Below are 20,583 nucleotides of genomic sequence, written 5' to 3'. Positions count from 1 at the left end.
ATGGCCCTGGAGGACCCGTTCTCCGCCGTGCGGGGGTGAGTCGGCCGCGGCCCGCGCAGAACCGCCCCCCCCCTTAAAATGGAGCTGAAAATAGCACCGGGACCCTGTGCAGAGAGTCGCGCTGGGGAGCCTCCCCCCCTTGAGAGACCCCGTCCCTGGATCACCCCCTGCCCACCCCTGCGAGAAACCCCCGCCCTGCGCTTCCGTCTTCCTCGCCCCTGTGAGAACACCCCCCTCCGCCCCCCCCGTCCCCTGCAGCACCCCCCCTTCCCCCTGGAGAAACCCCCCGCTTTCCGTCCTCCTTCGCCCCTGGGAACCCCCCCTTCCGGCCCCTCCACCCCTTGGAGCACACTCCCCCCTTACGGCCCCCCCCGCCCCTGGAGCACCCCCCTTCCACCCCTGGAGAAACGCCCCTGTTCCGTCCTCCCCGCCCCTGGGGCACCCCCTTCCACCCCTTGAGAAACCCCCCTCGTTTCCGTCCTCCCCGCCCCTGGGAGAATCCCCCCTTCCGGCCCCCCCGCCCTGGAGCACCCCCTTCCCGCCCCGCCGAAGAAGAGCATTCCCTTCCTTCCCCCCTCTTGAGGGAGGAGCCCCCTGTTGCTGCGGGGAGATTCCTGTCCCATCCTCCTGTGGGGTGAGGGCTAAGGCTGGTTCATACCGGATTTCCTTGTAGGGAGACCGACAGCAAGTTTGTGAAAAATCGGGACGGGGGTGGGGGGGGGTAATGAGGAGCTATATAAGAAAAAGCCCCATAAATCAGCGGCTGCCTATAAAATCGCGGGACATCTGCGTCACCTAGTGCTGAGATGCAGCACCTCTGGGGTGGGTGGGGGCTGCAAGAGTAGGCCAACAGGGTTTGGCAGCACAGTGCCGTTCTCCTCTGGGGGTCTCCTCACTAACCCCTCACCCCCCCTTGCTGGTTGCCCCCCAGGTGAGGTGCCAGAAGTCTGTGAACACTGCCGGGGGCTCTACGAGCGCTTGGTGTGGCTGCTTTGCAGGTAGACTCATGTCGTCAGCACGGAGGAGTTCGACTTGGACCCGCTGATACGAGACTTGCGGCAACTGCCTGCGGAGCATCGGAGTGGGACCTTGGACGATCTGGAGGAGACCATTTGATATCCTTCTTGGGGCTGGGTTCCCCTGTGGGAGCCCCCACCCATTGCCAGGCTCTTGCGCCGTCCCCATTGTGCCCCCCTGCTGGGTGAGTCCAGGAGCTTCCCCCACCCACGGCGCCCCCTGCATGGGAGTAAGCCAGGAGAGCCCCTAGTGCCTGGACCTCTGCCCTGCTCCCCAACAGTGCCCCCTGCTGGAATGTAGCCAGGAGGACCCCCCCTATAGTGCCTGGTCTCTGCCCCTCTCCCCATGGTAGCCCCCTGATGGGTGAGTCCAGGCGCTTCCCTCCATATCCCTATGATTATCCCCTACTGGAAGCAGCTTGAGATCGCCGCCCCCCCCGTTGCCAGGCCTCTGCCCGCTCCCCACGGCGCCCCCTTGCTGGGAGTAAACAGGAGATCCCCCCTAGTGCTAGCCTCTGCCCTGCCTCCCCACAGCGCCCCCCTGTGGAGTAGCCAGTGAGACCCCTAGTGCACTAGCCTCTGCCCTGTCTCCCCTCGCGTCCCCCCTGCTGGGAGTAGCCAGGAGCCCTCCTGGTGCCTGACTCTGCCCTGCTCCCCATGGCACCCCCACTTGGGTGAGTTCCAGGATCTCCCCCACCCACAACACCCCCTACTTGGAGTATGCTGGGAGGTCCTCTTCCCCGCCTGCCAGGCAATCTGCCCTGCTCTCAACAGCATCCCCTGCTTGAGTGAGTCCAGGGTCCCCTCACCCACGACGCCCCCTACTGGAGTTAGTGGGCAGCTCCCCCCCACTGTGCCAGGCCTCTGCCCGCTCCTCCACCAACGCCCCCCTTCTGCGGAGTAGCCAGGAGACCCCCCCCCCCCCCCCCCCCCCAGTGCCAGGCCTCTGGCCCCTCCCCACGTCGCCCCTGCTGGAGAGCCAGGGTCTCACTCATCAGGCCTTGCCCTGCTCCACGGCACCCCTGCTGGGAGTAGCCGGAACCCCTCCCCCCTGTGCCAGCCTCTGCCCTCTGTTCTCAACGGCTCCCCTGCTGAGTGAAGTCCAGGAGCTCCCCCACCCACAGCGCCCCCTGCTGGGAGTAGCCAGGAGACCCCCCCCATGCCAGGCCTCTGCCCCACTCCCCACAGCGCCCCCTGCTGGGAGTAACCAGGAGACCCCCTAGAGCCAGGCCTCTGCCCCACTCCCCACAGCGCCCCCTGCTGGGAGTAACCAGGAGACCCCCCTAGAGCCAGGCCTCTGCCCTGCTCCTCACAGCGCCCCCTGCTGGGAGAGTCCATGGGAATGAAGGGAAATCCAGAGAGCTGTTTGGTGCCTATGGGCTGGCTGGGGCCTCGTCCACCCCACCCACTCTTCCCCGCTCCTGTGCTCCCCACTCCCACGCCCAGACTGTGTCCGTGCCCTGCACACTGGGTCCTTAGCTCAGGCACACGCATTGTGGAGTCGAACCCTCGCAAGTTCAGGATCGAAGCCAGCGAGCTGACGGAGAGACGGGCCTTCGTGAGGCAGATGCGGGACTCTGTCAAGGTGGGGAACCCCTGCCCCTAATGCATCAGGACCCCCTGGCGTGTGTGTGTGTCTGTCTGAGGCACAGACTGCCCCCTGCTGGAGGAATCTGGGAACTTGGACCTCCTCTGAGTGTGTGGGGTTCTGCTGCCCTCTAGTGGGGCACAACAGTTAGTGCAGTGGAGGGACCCCAATAGCTCAGGGAGGAGGGGAAACTGAGTCAGGGATCATGGTTTCCAATAGGTAGTTTTGAAACTCGGTGTGCGTATTGGACAGAGCAAGGGGCTGGGAGCCAGGACTCCTGGGTTCTAGCCCCAGCTCTGGGAGGGGAGTGGGGTCTAGTGGTTAAGGCAAGGGAAGTCCAGGTCACCTGGGTTCTGTTCCTGGCCTTTCTGGCTGACCATGGGGAAGTCCCTTCCCTTCCCCCTGCTCCCATTTCTGTCTATGAAGCCGATGGGGAGGGGGACCCCCACCGAAGTGCCCCTGGCTGCTGCTCTCACAAGCCCCCCTCTCTCCCCGCAACAAACCCCTCTGGCTGTAGACAAATGTTGTTTTTAACCCCTTCCCTCCGTCGCAGGAGATGCGGGATCACATATCCAGCCCGTCAGCCCTGGCCTTCGCCGAGCGGAAGAACAGAGAGGTACCTGGTCCCGTCCTCCTTAAGCAGCGATGGGAGAGCTTGCGGGGTTGGGGAGCACCAGCCCACAGCACCGCCTAGGCCCCATAGAAAGCCCTATAGCCCATCCTGTGCCCTAATATGCCGTCCTCTCTGTCCCGCAGCCGCAGCTAGGGGAGGCTGGAGTGGCGGCTGGGATCCTGCATCCAGGGACATAGCTGCCAATGCCTCCTGGGCACTCTGGAAGGTGCCTGATCTCTCCCCTGGGGGTGGGGGCTGGTCCCCATGGTGCGTTTGCCCCCCGCCCCTCTGGTAATGAGGGTCTTGCTATGTAGGGGATGGGCTGACAGCAGGGGGAGGAGACAAATATGGAGTCTGCGTTGCCATCCTCCAAATCAGAGCTGGTGTCCCCTGGAAGGGAAGGGCTCCCTGTCCCATTCCGCACCCCCCTCATTGCGAGTCACTTGCCACCCCCAGCGGTCAGTTGCCTGGATCGGTCCCCAGTCAGGGCTCTGCTCTCTCCCTGCAGATGCTGATTGGTGGTGGGGCCAGCCAGAAGCCCCCCCCGGAGCGGTACGGGCAGCTGCGGGAGGAGCTGGTGTCAGCCAATTCCCGCTATATTGAGGAGCAGCAATTGCATCAGCAGGTGGGGAGCTGTCAAGGGCCCCAGGCAGGGGCTGGGGGGCTACGAGGGGACAGGGATACACCCTGCTGTGTCCCTATTCACCCGGATCAGGAGGAACACAGCATCTTCCCTCCCAGATCCCTGCCCCCTGGATCAGACCCGGGCCCGTCTCCAGCAGTGGCTGGCACTGGCTGCTCCAGGGTAGGATTCCTCCCTTCCAGACTCCTGTAGTGATCAGCTCAGGGTGGGGGGGATCGGGAGCTGTGACCTGACATCCATCCACCCCATCCGAGAGCTGGATCTAAAATTACCCAAGCTGCCATCCTCGTGCCCTCTGTGTTGGATCCCCTGCAGCAGGGAGTTCCACAGCCCCACAACCTGGGGATTAACCCTGTGGGTTAGTGGTTGCAAACTTTGAGGGGGTCGGAGCAGCAATTCCTCCTTCCCACCACCGTTCTGGTTCCGATCCATCGCCCCCATCCCCTGTAACGGGACCCTGTCACAATGACCCACTGGCTTTTCCTGCCTCCCTTCCCCGGCAGCTGATCATAGACCAGCAGGACGAGCAGCTGGAGCTGGTGTCGGGCAGCATCCGGGTCTTGAAGAACATGTCGGGCCGGGTTGGGGACGAGCTGGATGAGCAGAGCTTGTGAGTGGGGTCGGGTATGGGGAGACCTGCTCACGGGCCTGGGAATGGGACATGAGGTCTTTCCCCACTAGGGGACACCAGCCCCAGATCTGAAAATCCCTCCCATCTGGCCCCACATGTGAGGTGAGTTTGGCGGGTCTCAGCCCAGTTCTTAGAGGGATGACAGATGCCTGAAGGAGAAGCCCCACCAACCTGGGGGCGGTGGAGGGAGGGAATGGGACAAGCCCCCTCCTGACACCTTGGCAGGGGACTGAAAGCGGCAGTGACTGGATCCCCCAACATGGGAGCCGGGCAGGCATGTTAGTGTGTGTGGGGGGGGGGGTGTTTCCATGTCTCCTGGCTTGACCGCAGGCCCCCTGGGTGGGCGCTGCACCCTGATGACAGCTTGAGCCTGGCTTGGCAGGATGCTGGAGGAGTTTGCCCAGGAGATGGATCACACCCAGTCCCGCATGGACGGCGTGCTGAAGAAGATGGCCAAGGTCACCCACATGACCAGCGGTGAGGAAGGTGCCGGGCAGGGGGAGATTTTTCGAAGCACCCAGGAGACTTCAAAACCTGAGTTCCCTTCCTGTCTCTGGGAAGGGAGTGGGGTTCAGTGGTAAGAGCAGGGAGGGGCTGGGAATCAGGACTCCTGGCTTCTATCCCCAGCTTTGGGAGGGAAGTGGAGTCTAGTGGTGAGAGTCAGGACTCTTGGTTTCTATTCATGGCCCTGTGTGACTTTTGGGGCAAGCCCCTTCCCCTGCCTCAGTTTCCCTTCTGTAAAACAGGGTGGGGAGCAGGTGGGTAGTGATCTTTACTCCTGGGGTATGTGTGCACGTGGAAGGGAGGTTTCTTTAATGGACCCCAGGCAGCCTAGAGGTACCTAGTGTCAGTGCTTAAGCCAACTCCCGCCCCCCATCTCAGAATCGCCCCTGCCACCCCACACTCACTGCATCTCCCCCTGTGCTTCCTCCTCCCCAGACCGGCGCCAGTGGTGTGTGATCGGCATTCTGCTTATTCTCCTCATCGTGGTGCTCATCCTCTTCTTCACTCTGTAATCGGCTGGCCAGGACTGCACGGGGGGCACCACTCTCCTGACCAGTTCCCCTCGCCCCCCCCAAGCCTTTGCTTCCACATCAGGGGCTTGCAGTCAGGAACAGGGCTGGGGCACCCTCAGCCTGTAGGGGGCAGTAGCAATGTGCTGGAATGGGGGGCACTTCTGATCTCTCCTCAGATTTGGGAGGGAGGGGAAGCCAGTTCATTGGTACCTCTGCCCCCGTTTTGCAAAGCCAGGAGGGGGAAGGAGAAGCAGCTTGCCCATGCCATGTTCCAAGATGGAATGGGGCAGCACAGCCTGTGCCACCAGGGCGCACTGTCTTATCACACCAGCCGCCTGTTGCAGGTAGATGGATTCTTACTAGCACGGGATGCAGACTCGGCTGTTAATACTCTCCCACACTGGGCTGGCGCACTGGGTGCTCTGTGGGTTCAGGGGACGGTGACAGCTGCTTTTTAGGGCTCCCCTGCCTTAAAGCCCAGCTGTGGTTTGCCCAGCATGTGCTGACTCCTTGCCCCTCCCTGGCGGGGCCATCGCTCGTTTTTTGTACGAAAAGCCAAAATAATTCCTCAGTCAGGTTTTCATGCGAAGGGCTTTCAGTTAAAGAAATTGGGGGTCACGTTGCTGGATTTTTGCTGCCTTAGCAGGGAGGAAGAGACCTGACAGTCAGTTTGTTGTTGTTAATTATTTGTATTACGGTAGAGTTGTGAGGTCCCCACGGTGCTTGGTGCTGTACAAACTGCTGGTGCCTCTGCCGCAAGGAGAGACTGCAGTGCATGTTGGGAGATATAGTCTTTGCCGGGGAGCAGGGCCCATGGGGAAAATAGGGGCATGAGACACTCCTTCCTACAATTCCCATGATGCACTATGGCAGCTGAGCTGCTGGGAGAGAGTGCAGTGCATCATGGGAGATTGGCCCACAGAGGAAAATGGGGGTGGGAGGGGCTCCCAGCTGCAACTCCCATGCTGCAGTGCAGTGGCTCTGCTCCAGGGAGTGAGCACAGTGTGTTATGGGAGATGTAGTCCAGCCAGGGAAAAGGCCTGTGGGAGGAAGTAGAGGCACAAAGGACCGCCAACTACAGCTCCCACGTGACATGGTCCCAGAGTCTCGTGGCTTGCAGGAACTTGAATTTCTAATGTTAAAAAAAAAAATCATATTTTTTTAAAAAACTTTAAACAAATGCACAGTAAAGCAGCAAAACTGAGGACTTGAGCCCAATTTTTTGTCCCTTTCAAGGTGCCTGGTTTTTGTCAGTGGCTCCGTGCGCTGAGATGCGGCTAGCCTTGGGAGCTTTTAATGTTTAGTCCCCGGGGATCTTCGCTGTGCTCTGAAAATCCCAGCACATGGGATTCACCCATCCCTCCACGGGGTAGGGTGACCAGACAGCAAGTGTGAAACGTTGGGATGGGGGGTAATAGGAACCTCTATAAGAAAAAGACCCAAAAATTGGGACTATCCCTATAAAATCAGGACATCTGGTCACCCTACCACTGGGCTCAGTGGGGCCAGATCCCCAGCTGGTGTAAAGCGGCGTTGTCCTATGGGGATCAATGAGACTGCCCTGATTTACACTTGCTGAGGCTGTGACAGCCACAGTAGTGCATCAACATCCGTGGTGTGGCTCCGCAGCAGGCTTTAATCCAAGTGCCTCCTTGGCTGTTGCACCAGCTGGGAATCTGGCCACTGGCTGCCACACCCTGCCCCTCGCCTGCCTGCCTTCCCAAGCGCTGCCTGGAACCGGGCCGGGCCCTGAGAACGCAGCAATCCCGCAGGCAGATCCAGCCCAGAACACAGCAGCTGCTCTCGGGGGCTGGGTTTGGTCCCTAAGGGGCACAAGGAGAAGATACGTGGGGGCAGATCCCAGGCACGAGGTGTGTCTGGACGCGGACCCAGCGCTTGGAATTGTGGTAACCTGCAGGGTTCTGGGTGTCTCCTGGGGGCTGTGTCCCTGCCCCCAGCCACGCTCTTCTCTGCAGGCAGGAACGGGGGCCCAGCTGACAGAAGCAGAAATGTGAATGGCATTGGCAGTGGAGCGGCTGAATGAATGGAGACAGCTGCTAACAAGGCCTGGGCCCCTCCCCGCCCAGTAAAGGCTGGATGAGTTTACGTGACTTTTGGTGGTGGGGCGTGCTTTTAAGCCACAGGGGGGTCAACTTCTCATGCTGCTATGCCGGGGGGGACAGGCTCAGGTACTGCAATGAACAGGCACATGGGAGTGCTCCAGCAGGGGGCTCCCTCTGCGCTGTCTCCCCCTGCAGGGTGCAAAGGGAGCTGCAATGCCTTCTCCTGAGAGTTTCTATCTGGGTGTGTGACTAGCCAGAGGCGGCCGTGTATACAGGCACTGCGCTGCGTCAGAGGGGCAGGGGGTGGTGCCTGGACACCCCTCCAAAGATCCCTGCCTGTGATGGGGTGTACAAACCCCACACTGGGCAACATGAGATTAAGGAATTATTTTGGGCCCCATCTCACAACACCTGCAGCAAATGCTCCATCTGCTGGAGGAATTAAAAGGCAGGGAATTAGCGTGTGTGGGTGGCAGAGCGGGAGGGGGGCAGAGCAGCGGGAAGCGTAAAGGCTCTGACCCACCCCAGAGGGAAGAATCCCATGGCCCTTGGTAGCTCCCCCTCCCCCTTACTTATTGGGGTTTGGATTTCTCCACCAGGGGAAAGCCTTGGACTCAGCTGACTTTGCAGGGGGGATGAGAGGAAGAGGCCCAGGGAGAACAGCCTTAAGCAGCCTTGGTTGCCAGACCACTGATAGCCCAAAGGGCCCTCTGTGGGAGCCTGGTGGAGTGGGTGGGTGGGCCTGGGCTCCCCTCCCCACAGCCCCCTTGGCAGTCAGGTGGCGGCCATGACCACTAGAGGCCCCACTCCCCAACCAAACCCCAAGGGAGGACTATTACAGTTGGATGACACCTGCTCCCGCCTGGGAAGGGGGAGCCGGGGCTGGGAAATCAGCCCCCACCCCTGCCCCAAAGCCACATGCTACTTTTCCTGGGGTATCTGAGAAGCTACAGAAATCTTTGACAATAATGGGGGGTTTTATATTATCTCGTCACTGTCCTCTGCATCACACCACATTTTGCAGCATTTTAAAATTACAATGGAAATTGTGCGGGGGAGTGTTGGGGAAAATTCAGGGCCTGAGCCAGAGTTGATGAGTCTTCCTGAAATGATCTGTAATCTGCTAGAGGCTCCAGCTGAGTGGGTGGGTCTTGTCCCACCGGGTGCTGCCACCCTCCCTTTCCCCTCGCAGCTGAGATCAGAGCCCTCACGCTGCCAGGCACTGCCCCCCCCCCCCCAGCTGAGATCAGGGCCCTCGTCCTGCCAGGCACTGCCACACACACCCCTAGCTGAGATCAGGGCCCTCATCCCACCAGGCGCTGCCCCTCCCCAGCTGAGATCAGGGCCCTCGTCCCACCAGGCGCTGCCCCTCCCCCCACAGCTGAGATCAGGGCCCATGTCACACCAGACACTGTGCAGAGTGGACAGGGGGTCGCTGGGCTCTCCCAGTCTGCTGTCAATCTGGAGTCACTCTCTTGTAGCCAGGGGCTGGGTGTGGTGTGCACCAGCTCGATCCTGGCCGTCAGTGGCCCAGGACCCAGCTGGGACCCAGCATGGCCGGCTCTGCACAAACACAGGGGAGGCAGCTGGGGGCCCTGATGTGCTAACTAGCCAAGGTAGCCTGCAGGGAGGGACAGAGGGCTGGCTGCAGGGGGCACAGGTGTGCCCCCCGCTGGAACCCTGAAGGGTAGGGGGGCAGACATGCCACGGGGAGGATTCAAGCTTTGGGAAGCCAGCCGGGCGCTCTAGCACTTACCCAGAAAGTTAGGGGTGAGGTGATGGCCTCACAGCGCGCCCCTTGTTGGCACCACGTGGCTTGGCTGCGCTGCCTCCGAAAATTGGCTTCACTCAGAGCCGGGATCTGAGGATGAGACGCCCCTTGGCGAGGGGGCTTGTTGCTTAGCTCCTGAAGAAGACAAAGAACCCCCCTGAGTCCCTCACATCCCAGCCCTGGGGCTACTGCCGCTAAGCGGCCCCCAGGCAGGGGGCAGGGCTGGGGGATGGGGCAAAGGAAACTTGTGCTCCTGGCGCTGGGTTATTCTTCATGCCGGCCCTGGGCTTCAGGCAGCTCCTTGTCAGTGACACCCTTCTGTGCGCAGCCCGTTTCCCTGCCGTACCCCACCACCAGCTGGCCTTCTGGTCAATGACCTGCCCGGACGGGATCCCTCCCTTGGGAGCGGCTCTTCAGGGACACCTCAGGCCCTGCCTCCCCTTACAGGGGCCAGCCAGCCCAGGACACGTGACTCGACTTGTCCTGGGGAGCAACTCTCAGATAACAGACGACTGGTTAATCTAGAGCCCAAGGGTCAGCATGAGCCAAAGGCTGGAAGCTGAAGCTAGCCCAGTGCAGAGTGGAAATCAGGTGTGAAATTTTTAACCAGGAGGGTATTTAACCACTGGAGCAACTTACCCAGGGGCCTGTTCGAGTCTCCAGCCCCGACAATTTGTAAATCAAGATCAGATGTTTCCCTAGAAGATCGTCCCATAGTTCAAGCAGGAATTAATTCAGGGAAGGCCTCTGGACTCATGATCACAGAGAGCCCCTCTGACTTTCGAATCTGTCTCCCATGTTAGCGCCATGGTCTTACAACCTAAATAGGCAAAGGGAGTAGAACGATCTCCTGTTTTAGATGGGGAAACTGAGGCACAGAATTGACAATGACTTGGCCAAGGAACCGAACCCAGCTATCTTGAATGCCTTAACCACCACTCTCCAGCTGTTGACAAATGCCTGGGGTGTGCGTGTGAAATCAGGGTAGAAAATAACCAGCCGGGTGTGCAAATTTGTTACAAACCTTTTTTTTTTATTATTATTAACATTTCTGAATTCCTCTTTTTTAAATCTTTACAGTAGTTAATGTGCAATTGTCGATACTCTCAGGTCACAGGAATGAGGGAGTCACAAAAATTTCTTGGCACTTATAACACAGAACAAATACTGGCATTATTGGGGGGGGCGGGGTTAGAGTAACAGCAGGGGGCGCTGGGGAGCAAAGAGTGAGTTGCATTAAAAAAATGTTAAGTTTTTTTTTGTTTTGTTTTCCTCTTTGTAAGTATGTTATGATGGGGTGGCAGAGACAGGGGATCCGGGGAGGGGGGGGGATGCTTGAGATTATAGAAGCTACTTGCATCAACTGAAAGCACTTGGAAGGCATCCATGCTGCATGGGCAGGCGCTTTGAACAATCAGGCATTTAGTGCTTTCTAAAGTGTAAATTAGAGAGGGTTTTCAATACATTTTTTCCCCTCAATTTGTTTTTTTTTGTTTTGTTTTTTTTTGCTTTTTAAAGAAACGATAACCGACGACGATGGGAACAAAAGGGAAACCAAAGCAACCAACCAAAAAGCTGCGGAAAAACCCAGGTGCCACTTCCCAACTCAAACACGTGAAGTGAAGTCCAGATTGGAAAGAAAACTCAAACAAACAATCATGTGAATAAATTTGCCAGCTCAGAAAAAAAAATCCCATTGCCGGGGTGGGGGGGTGGAGGGCTTCCCACTTCAACCTGGAGCGGGGCGGGAGGGGGGCAGATTGCCAGGTTTCCAGCACAGCTAATTTGGGGTGGAGGCAAACACACTGCGGCCTGGGTGGATGAGTGTGTGGCTAACATCCCATTTCCAGGCACAGATCTATGGCAGGGGCTCTCCCTTGGCTCCTGGGAGAGAGTCGGGGTTCAGGGGTATCTGGGACTGCTGGCACGTTGCATCAGGAGAGGTCTCCCGAGTTACAGTGTCAATAAGGCTGGAGCACTGGGAGCGCACCGGGGGGGGGGAGGGGAACGACACACACCCATCTCAGTCCTCTCGGGGCTGGCAGGGAAGGAGGGGGACAAAAAAAAAAAAAATCCTAGCCACAGAAAGTGAGACCTGCTCCCATCTCGGTTCCGGTGTCAATCCGGAGTCACTCCATTACAACCAAAGCATCAGCAGCGGACCTGCACTGGCGTAACCCAGCTCAGCAACAGGCGGCTGCGGCAAACCCATTCCCACTGGGCCCCCTGCCCCAGAATCCCCTCCCCCTGCATTAAAAACTAAAGCCCAAGTCCTGAAAGGCAGTCACGTGCCTAACTCCCCTGGGAATTAAGCATTTAACTCCAGGAGCTAGGACTGAAATCTCATTTCCCTTTTACAATATTAAATCAAAAGGCCCGTTACCAGGGGCGGAGGGGTGCAGAGGGCCTGGGAATTCTACCCTGCCCAGGGGCCTCCCCAGGTGGTGGAAATAGGGGGCCGATCAGCCTATTCTGTACCTCCCCAGGCCTGAAGCAGGAGTTAGAGCAGCCTCCAGGCTGCTCTAATTGACACTGGAGGACGAGGCGAGGGAATGGAAAGGGGGCTTAGAGCTTGGGCCCCCTCCACGGGGTTAAGTTTGATCCACTGGTGAGGACAGGCCCAGGCTGCCCTTCAGGCCGAGGGGCGGGATTCTGAGCTGGCGCTCAGGCATCAGCGAGAGGAGAACTGGGCCGATCTCTGCTCCTGCCACATCCACCCACCACTATTCCCTTCCCCATCAGCTCCTCCCCACTGACCCTCGCTCGTTACAGGCCTAGATGCTTCAATCTCTAGGTTCCTACCAACACAGGTTAAAACCCAGAGGGGAGTTCACTTCAAAAGACATCCTCCCCACCCCCATACTGATGCAGACAGCAACAGCACCACCAGGTGGCCCATCTGGGGAATAGCAGCATTCAAACCCCTCTCTCTGGCTGGGCCAAATCGATCGTTGGGCTCAGAGGTGAGTCTGGTCCCCGTGTCTGTGCCAGGGCGGGCGAGTGGGAGTGAAAGGGCTAAAGGGACATTATCTGGGACGGGTCTGAGGCTGGGTGCAGGAAGGACCCCAGCCCTCCTTTGCGAAGCAGAGACTTGTTCAGCTCATCACATGGGAGGGGGCTGCCACCTGCCACCCCTGCACTGGGAGCCAAAGGGAAAAGCTGGGAGCTGAAGCTCCAGGCAGATGGTCCCCAAACCACAGACACATCAGCCATCCTTCCGAATCTCCCCTCCGCGCCCGAAGCCCTGGGCTGAGATCACCCCAGACGGCAGGGATCCCTGCTGTGATCTGGTGCAAGAACAGGGATCAGGGAGATCCCAGAAGCAACCACCACCCTAGTCACCAGATCCGGCTGCTTTTCCCTGACACTCACCACACTATGTGCCCTGCCACAGCTCACGCTGCCCTCATCCCTTGTTGGTCACCAGGCTGGGCCAATATTCCCTCCATTTCAGTGTGTGGGGGAAACTGAGGCACAGATACTGAAGGGACTCCTCCCCATCCCAGAGCTGGGAAGAAAACCCAGGAGTCCTGGTGCGACGGCCATACCTCCAAAGCTAAAAGCAGGAGCTGCTCCAGCTTGTGGCAGATCGTCTGCGGACCAGCCACAGAGAGGGGGCTGCGGGGGGCACGCTGATCCGCAGCTTTCACTGGCCCCCAGTCCCTATCCACCCTGTACTGCCCTGCTCCGGTCACGTAACAGCTCCCATCCTGCATGTGTAGAGCAGATCCAGCCCCAGGGGCCTGCGTGGGGCCATCCTACAAGTGCCCCAAGAAAGTGACAGAGCCTCACATTTCTACCCGACCCCACTGGCCTATTGCCAAAGGCGCTGGCAGAACAGGCTGGTCCACTGGTAGCTGCATTATTCAGGGCCCTAAGTCAGGGAAGTTGGATCCTGCCCCACTTCCTCTTCAGCTGGGGGGGAGATTTATATCCTGGGCCAAGGAATCTGTCCCAGTCAGCGTAAACAAACGAAACATTACAAATTAACAGCAGCCAGGCAGGCGGCGCGGCGCAGTGGGTAAGGCACTTGGCAAAGTCAGGAGAGCTGGGTTCTGAGTGGGAGTGTGGTCTAATGGTTAGTGCTGCAGGAAGTGTAGGGGGAAGAGAAAGACAGGACTCCTGGGTTCTAGTCCCAGCTCTGGGAGGGGAGTGGGGTCTAGTGGATTAGAGCAGTGAGAGCTGGGAGCCAGGACTCCTGGGTTCTCTCCCTGGCTCAGGGAGGGAGGGGGGTCTAGTGGGTTAGAGCAGTGGGAGCTGGGAGCCTGGACTCCTGGGTTCTATCCCTGGCTCTGGTAGAGGAGTGGGGTCTAGTGGGTTAGAGGGGGAGGGGGCTAGGAGCCAGGACTCCTGGGTTTTCTCCCCAGCTCTGGGAGGGGAGTGAGGTGGGGGGGATAGGAACCAGGACTCCTGGGTTCTAGCCCCAGCTTTTCTACTGATTCCTTCGGGTCCTGGGACAAGACACCTCAGTGTCTTCCTTTCTCCATCTGCAAGACAGGGAGGGTCCCCCCACAACCCACTTTGAGATGCCTGGACCTCAAGGCCCTGCACAGAGGCTCTGGTGAAGTTCGCTCCCTGGTGGCCTGACTGTTACCACACAGGAATCCTACACTGCCTGAATGCAGGGCTCCAGGCCAAATATGGGACAACCGAGAAAGTTGCAGGGGGAAAGAAGCACCCCCCAGCCTGTCTGTCCCTGCCTGATGGCCAACTCCACGCCCCATCCCCCACCGAGAGACAAGATGGCTTGCAAGTAAATTCAGGGCAGCAGGTGCCGGAGCTAGGCAGATGCTGGGAAAGTTCTACCCAACCTATCGGTGCCCTTCAATCGCGACCTGCAGCCCTGGGCTCCCCTCAATCCCCACCCTCAGGCCCCCTTTGTAAGGACTAGGGGACGTGCTTCAGATCAGCATCAGAGAGGGGCGGGTGACGAGCAAGCTCTCAGCCTCAGGTGCTGCATCTATCTAACCACCTGGCAGGAAATTCCCTCCTCCTCCTCCCAAGGGGGAAGGGAGATTCACAAGACCCCACTTCGATCCCCCTCAAAGCCCAGCCGCCATCTCAGCTGACACCCCAGGGCATTGAGCTGGAGCCCCCCAAGAGCTGCCACTACCAGACTCCATGCTCTAAAGACATCCACAGCGGTGACACACATCTGCCCTAGCCCCCCAGGGCAACCCACACCGTCTGGTAGAGGAGAGAGACTGGGCAGCTGTAGGGGAAGCCAGCTATTTCTCATCCCCTGCAGCCTGCCCCCTGCTGGACAAAGGCTGTCAATCAACATAGGCCAAGCTAAGAAGGTTTTGGATTTTTTTTTTTAAAAAGTGTCATTCTCACTTGTCTAGAGGGCTTTGTTACCCCAGCTCTAGGCTCTGTTTTCTCTAGACTATTTTACTCACTCTGGGAAACAGGATTTTTGCAGGTCTGGTTTCAATATTTGAATCTCATCACCTCCCTCCCCTGCCCGGAGGGGAACTCAAAGTGAAACTAAAAGTGACCACGAAGCAAATGAACAAGCACAACTCTCCTGAGACAGGGCGGGCTAGGATTAACGTGGGCCGCGTAGGAAGATCTGAGTTCTGAGCCTTAGGGACAAGAAGCAACGGACTTAAATTGCAGCCAGGGCTATAGAGATTGAACATTAGGAAAAACTTCCTGTCAGGGTGGTTAAGCACGGGAATAAATTACCAAGGGAGGTTATGGAATCTCCATCATGGGAGATTTTTAAGAGCAGGTTGGTCAAACACCAGTCGGGGATGGTCGAGACAATTAGTCCTGCCACGAGTGCAGGGCACAGGACTAGATGGCCTCTCAAGGTCCCTTCCAGTCCTATGATTCTATGGATGGGACACTGTAAAATCTCAGAATCCCCAGTGGTTACAAGTAAAACAGCTGAAGACTTTGTAAAAATACATTGTAACAAATCTATCCCCACCCCAGATTTAACTATCACGTGCAATTTCACAGCGGGATTAGAACTCAGATCCTCCTGCTCTGCACAGGAGAAGCCCCCAGCCCTCTGTGCTACAAAAGAACCAGGCTCCTACTTAGCAGTGTTGGTCTCTTGTCCCACAGGTGAGCAGTTCAGATCTCAGCCAGAGCGGGACGGGGGTCCCAGCCACGAGCATGTTACAATTGGAGGCTGCCGCTTCTTGGCAAGCTTCACAGAATGTGCCTCTCTTTAACTACAGGCGTAATCCCACTGGATTCGGTGCCCAGAGCGGAGCGTACAGGCCCGGGGCCCTAACAATGCTTTGACAGTGTCCTTTCTGAAAGGGAAATAAAGTCGTCACAGTGTCATTGGGAAGCCAGTTATTCTCCCCGCCTTCATAATTATTATTTTTAACTCGGGGGGAGGGAGGAAGATAGTGAAATCAGTAAAATATGCACCCAAAAAAATGTTTCATATACTACCACATTTAAAAAACACACATTAAACAAAGGAGCAATTTAAAAAAAAGGTTATTTCAAATAACTAACAAACAGCACACACTCGTCTTTGATTTCTAGTAAGTTACCACGATCTCAAAGTCTTCGCTTTTAATTTCTTCAAGAGCCAACCTGACTGATGCTGCTGATCTAGAGACAAGGTTAACCACGCAAGCCACCAGTAGCCAGAGCAACGGGCCCCTGACCAAGAAATATTTCCAAACAAATTGTGATAAAATAAGGCTGGGAGGAAAACAAGGGGAGGGGACAGACGAGTGACATTTGGTCCAAATTTGGAGCTGCATCCAAGTTTCAAATTTTGTCCCAATGTGAAGCACTTCGCTAGGCTCTTTACAGCTGATCAAAATCCCAGAAAGAAACATTGAGAGAGAGAGAGAGAGAAAAAAAAAAAAATCAAAACCTTTTCCTCCAACATTTGGAATTTTGCCAGTGAGCTGGTGAAGTTTCTGAAATGTAGGCAAATCTTAACCAAACTCTGGGCTCAATCCCATGCCTGGGGCCTGATCCAGCAAAGCGCTTAAGCACACCCTTAACTTTAAGCTTGTGAGTCGTCCCACTGACTTCAACAGAACTTCTGGCATCCTTAAAGTTAAGCAGGCTCCATGGAGCTTCCCTGGCTCAGGTCCCAGCACTCAGTGTCTCACAGGAGCAGACCTCGAGTTATCCTAGGATAATGCACGAGAGGGCGGAGTCTGCTTTTCCACTGACAAGTTGGCACACCCGGCAGAAGGCTGTTTTTAACAGCACAACGGGCTGGTCCTCGGCTCGTGTGAACTGGCAGAGGCCAACAGAGCTGCAGCCAATTCATACCAGCTAAGGATCTGGCCCCACTGACGTTAGTGGAGCCATGCAGACTTACATCCATCGGGGATCTGCCCCACTAGGTGGAATTCACACTGGCACGTGTCTTTTTTGTCACATTAAATTCTAGTTCAAGGGTGTAAGTGACGCATAGCTCTGGAGTTGGCCTGCTGAACAGGGGTGAATTTTACATATTCTGATTGATTGGAAATTTTTTTTTTAAAGGCTTATACTTTGATATTACGTTCTTAAAGTGTTAAAAATACACACACTAGAAACATTTCTGTGGGAGGGCGTCTCAAATCCACCACAACTGGTGGCTTAAAAATTATTAATTAAGAGGATTTATGCTCTTACAACTTTTGGAAGCACAATTTTTGCAGGCAGCCGTTTTCCAGACACACAAGACTGGTTCATTTCTCCCCCGCCCCCCTTCTCTTTTCACTAAAAAGAAGATCAAATAGTCAGACATTCCAGGTGAGGAGGAAAAGTTTTTACTAAAAAAATTCTAAACAAAAAAAACCCCCTCACCCTTTCTTTCTGCTGCAGCTGTGTGCGTGAGAGAGAGGGGAATGTATTTGCAGTTAAAAGAAACCATGACTAATAAAGATTGGAAGCAGATTTGAGATCTGCTGATGAAAACCACTATATTAATAATATCACCTCGCAGAAGATCTGAGTAATTACAAGTCTGACACAAAAACGCAGCTGTAACAGCGTGTGATCATCACACCATTGTGGAGTTGGCAGAAGGGTTTTACAGCCACTCACACTTCGCATGGGGATATTCAGCAAAGCAGTTTAATAGGGAATAACGGACACAGAACCATAGAAACGTGGGGCTGGAAGGGACCTCGAGAGGTTGCCCTGTCTCGCTCCCTCCGCCAAGACAGGACCAAGTAAACCCAGACCATCCCCGACAGCTAATCATCCAGCCTGGCTTTAAAACCCTGCCATGATGGAGATTCCACCACCTCCCTTCCACGCCTGCTCCAGAGCTTAACTCCCCCTCTAGTTGCAAAGCTTTTCCTAATATCTGACCTAAATCTCCCTTGCTGCAGATTAAGCCCGTTACTTCTTGTCCTATCTCCGGTGGACAGGGAGATCCCTGCCCCCTTTATAACACCCCTTAACATAGCTGAAGATTGATCAGATCCCCCTTCCGTCTCCTTTTCTCATGGCTCACCAGGCTCAGGTTTTTTAACCTCTGCCCATCGGCCAGGTGTTCGAAACCTTCCATCCTTCTCAGCACTCTCATCTGGCCTGTCTCCAGTTTATCCAGCTAAACTGCAGCACCCAGAACTGGCCACAGGCCTCCAGCTGAGACCTTGCCAGTGCCAAGGAGCGACAGTGACCTCCCACACCTGACCTGCCACCCTCCTGTTAATACACCCCAGAACGAGACGGGTCTTTTTAGGAACTGCCTCACTTTGGTGGCTCACATTCATCTATAACCCCCTGGATCCTTCTCAGCCGTCCGACCTCCTGCCCAGCTAGTCCCCATTTTGGAGCTGCGCAGTTGATTTTTCCTTCTCCAATGAAATACTTCGCCCTTGTCTTTACTGAATTTCATCTCGCTGGTTTCAGACGAGGTCTCCAATTTGTCCAAGTTATTTTGAATTCGAGCCGTGTCCTCCAAAGTGCCCACAAGCACACACACCCCCGGCTTGGACATCTGCACATGCCAGAGTCATGGGCCCCACTCCATTATCCAGGTCATTAATGAAAATATTGACAAGGACCAGACCCAGGTCTGACCCCTGCGGGATGCCGCAAGAGAAGTCCTCTCAGTTCTACAGCTATAACTGCTCTTTGAGTTTTCCCGCCATTCATCTTATACTGGTTTCACCTAGATCACACTTCCCTCGTTTGCTGATGAGAAGGTCACGTGTCAAAAGCCCACCTAAAATCAAGATCTGTCATGTCTACTGCTTCCCCCCACCCGCGAGGCCCGTAACCCCGTCGAAGAAGGAAATTAGCTTGGTTTGGCGTGATTCGTTCGTGACCAATCCATGCCGGCTATTCCTTGCCACCCCATTGTCCTCTAGGGGCTTATAAACTGATCGTATGCCGGGAGGCGGTTGTGATTATGTCACACACCCAGACAACACAGCTATGCTGGCAAAACTCTTAGCTAGACGAAGCACTACACACAGAAGTTGCACCGGTTTAAGGTCAATCGGTTTAGTTGTGTGTGGACACTCTTATATGGGTTTCAAACCGGTTTAGCTTGCGCCTGTAACTTTAGAGGCAGGAGCCAGGTTTAAAGGCACATAGGAATGTCCACACACACAAACGTTGCATCTAGTTTAACAATATCGGTGTGAAAAATCACACCCTTCGATCCAGTAATACACGTGTGGGTGTAGGGTAGGTTGGAGAGAAGAGGAGCGCTTTGCTCGTCTTCATGGCAGATTTAACCTGGGTTCAGGAGCTGGTTTCCCCCATCACATGCTTCGCATTCAGATGCTGCTACCCGAGCCACATGCTGCAGCTGCCACAGTGCTCCAAGCCACATGGGGCAGACGCTGAGTTAGCAATCTGAGGGATAAGCTTACTGCAGTCACAACAATCAACAGATGATGGTCTTCCAATCCCTTCCCACAAGCCCCCTCGGTGGCCAATGCTGTGTACTCTCTAGTCATCTGATCCAGGGCCAGAAGTGATCTGCCTTCACATGCCTCTGCTTAGCGTCTTCAGATTCACACCACCGCAGTGTCACCGTTGCTCCCCCCTTGCACCACGGAATGGCCAGGGTTTGAACCCTCCAACTGGGGGGAGCATGGTGCCTGTGAACACCCCCAGGGACAAGCCTATAACGGTTTTGATTTTCTATCTGTCTACTAACCCCCTCTCCCCATCCGCAGTCACACACACAAAGTGATCCAACTTGCTACAGCAACTAGAGAGACCGTGCGCATGGTGTTGTGCCTCCATCCTTAACCTCCACCAGCTGATCACCCCAGTCTGATCCCACTGGGGTACAGGGCTACATAAGAGGGGTGGGAGAGGGGGTCGGAGCCCAACAAAGTTACTATTCACAGCCTCTCAACCCCGGAAATGTAGATTTCTTTACATTACATTTAAAAAATTTTTTTAAACTTTCCCTGTCCCCATAACATACTTCTGAGGAAAGTTTTATCTGTTGCAAGGGGCACCGACTTAAAAAGAAAACAGAGGGTTGCAAAAAAAAAAAAAAAAAATTCTAAGAAGGATAACGATGTTTTCACGTTGGCATTTTAATTTCCAATTTGGGGGTGTGGTTGGTTTTTTTTTATTTAAAGATGTTCACAGATGCAACCACCACAACAACAGTAATAATACTTAGCAGCTTTTCCAAGGTAAGAATCATTATTCCCATTTTGCAGATGGGGAATCTGAGGCACTGAGAGGGGTAAATTGGTAGCAGAGATGGGAACAGAACCCAGGAATCCTGACTCCCAGCCCCCTGTGATAACCCCCCGTCTACACGCCATTCCCAGAGCTTGGAACAGAACCCAGGAGTCCCTGGGTATGGCTACACTTGGAATTTCAAAGCGCTGCCACGGGAGAGTGAGAGTGTGGTCGGAGCGGCAGCGCTGGGAGAGAGCTCTCCCAGCGCTGCACGTAAACCACATCCTCTACGGGTGTAGCGTGCAGCGCTGGGAGCCACGCTCCCAGCGCTGCCGCCCTGATTACACTGACGCTTTACAGTGCTGTATCTTGCAGCGCTCAGGGGGCTGTTTTTTCACACCTCTGAGCGCGAAAGTTGCAGCACTGTAAAGTGTGAGTGTAGCCATACCCCCTGACTGCAAAGCAGCAGAGAAGTGAAATTGACTAGAAAGGGAATGTGAAATTAACCAGTGTCATTTCAAAAAAACATACAGCATCAATTCCAGGAATGGAAACAGGGCCCAGTGCTTAAGAAGCAGCATGTGAATAGGTCAGTGAATACACACACACGCACTTACAGATGAAGTCTGTCTGTGTTTGCAGGATCGGGGTCTACATT

At 55.8% G+C, this 20,583-nt stretch overlaps 1 protein-coding gene across 1 annotated transcript; it reads left to right on the top strand.

Annotated features, from left to right (window-relative positions):
- STX10 (syntaxin 10) lies at positions 1 to 6,707 on the top strand. Its single transcript, XM_075061228.1, has 7 exons — positions 1 to 35; positions 2,496 to 2,601; positions 3,158 to 3,220; positions 3,726 to 3,842; positions 4,364 to 4,470; positions 4,874 to 4,968; positions 5,431 to 6,707. The coding sequence occupies exons 1-7, from the start codon at positions 1 to 3 to the stop codon at positions 5,505 to 5,507; spliced, it is 600 nt and encodes a 199-aa protein (XP_074917329.1). The 3' UTR covers positions 5,508 to 6,707.
- The last annotated feature ends 13,876 nt before the right edge of the window (positions 6,708 to 20,583 follow it).

This window comes from Chelonoidis abingdonii, chromosome 26 (assembly GCF_003597395.2).
Source record: "Chelonoidis abingdonii isolate Lonesome George chromosome 26, CheloAbing_2.0, whole genome shotgun sequence".
NCBI lineage: Eukaryota > Metazoa > Chordata > Testudines > Testudinidae > Chelonoidis > Chelonoidis abingdonii.
Note: the sequence above shows the minus strand (reverse complement) of the source record. Positions and strands in the feature narration are given on the sequence as shown.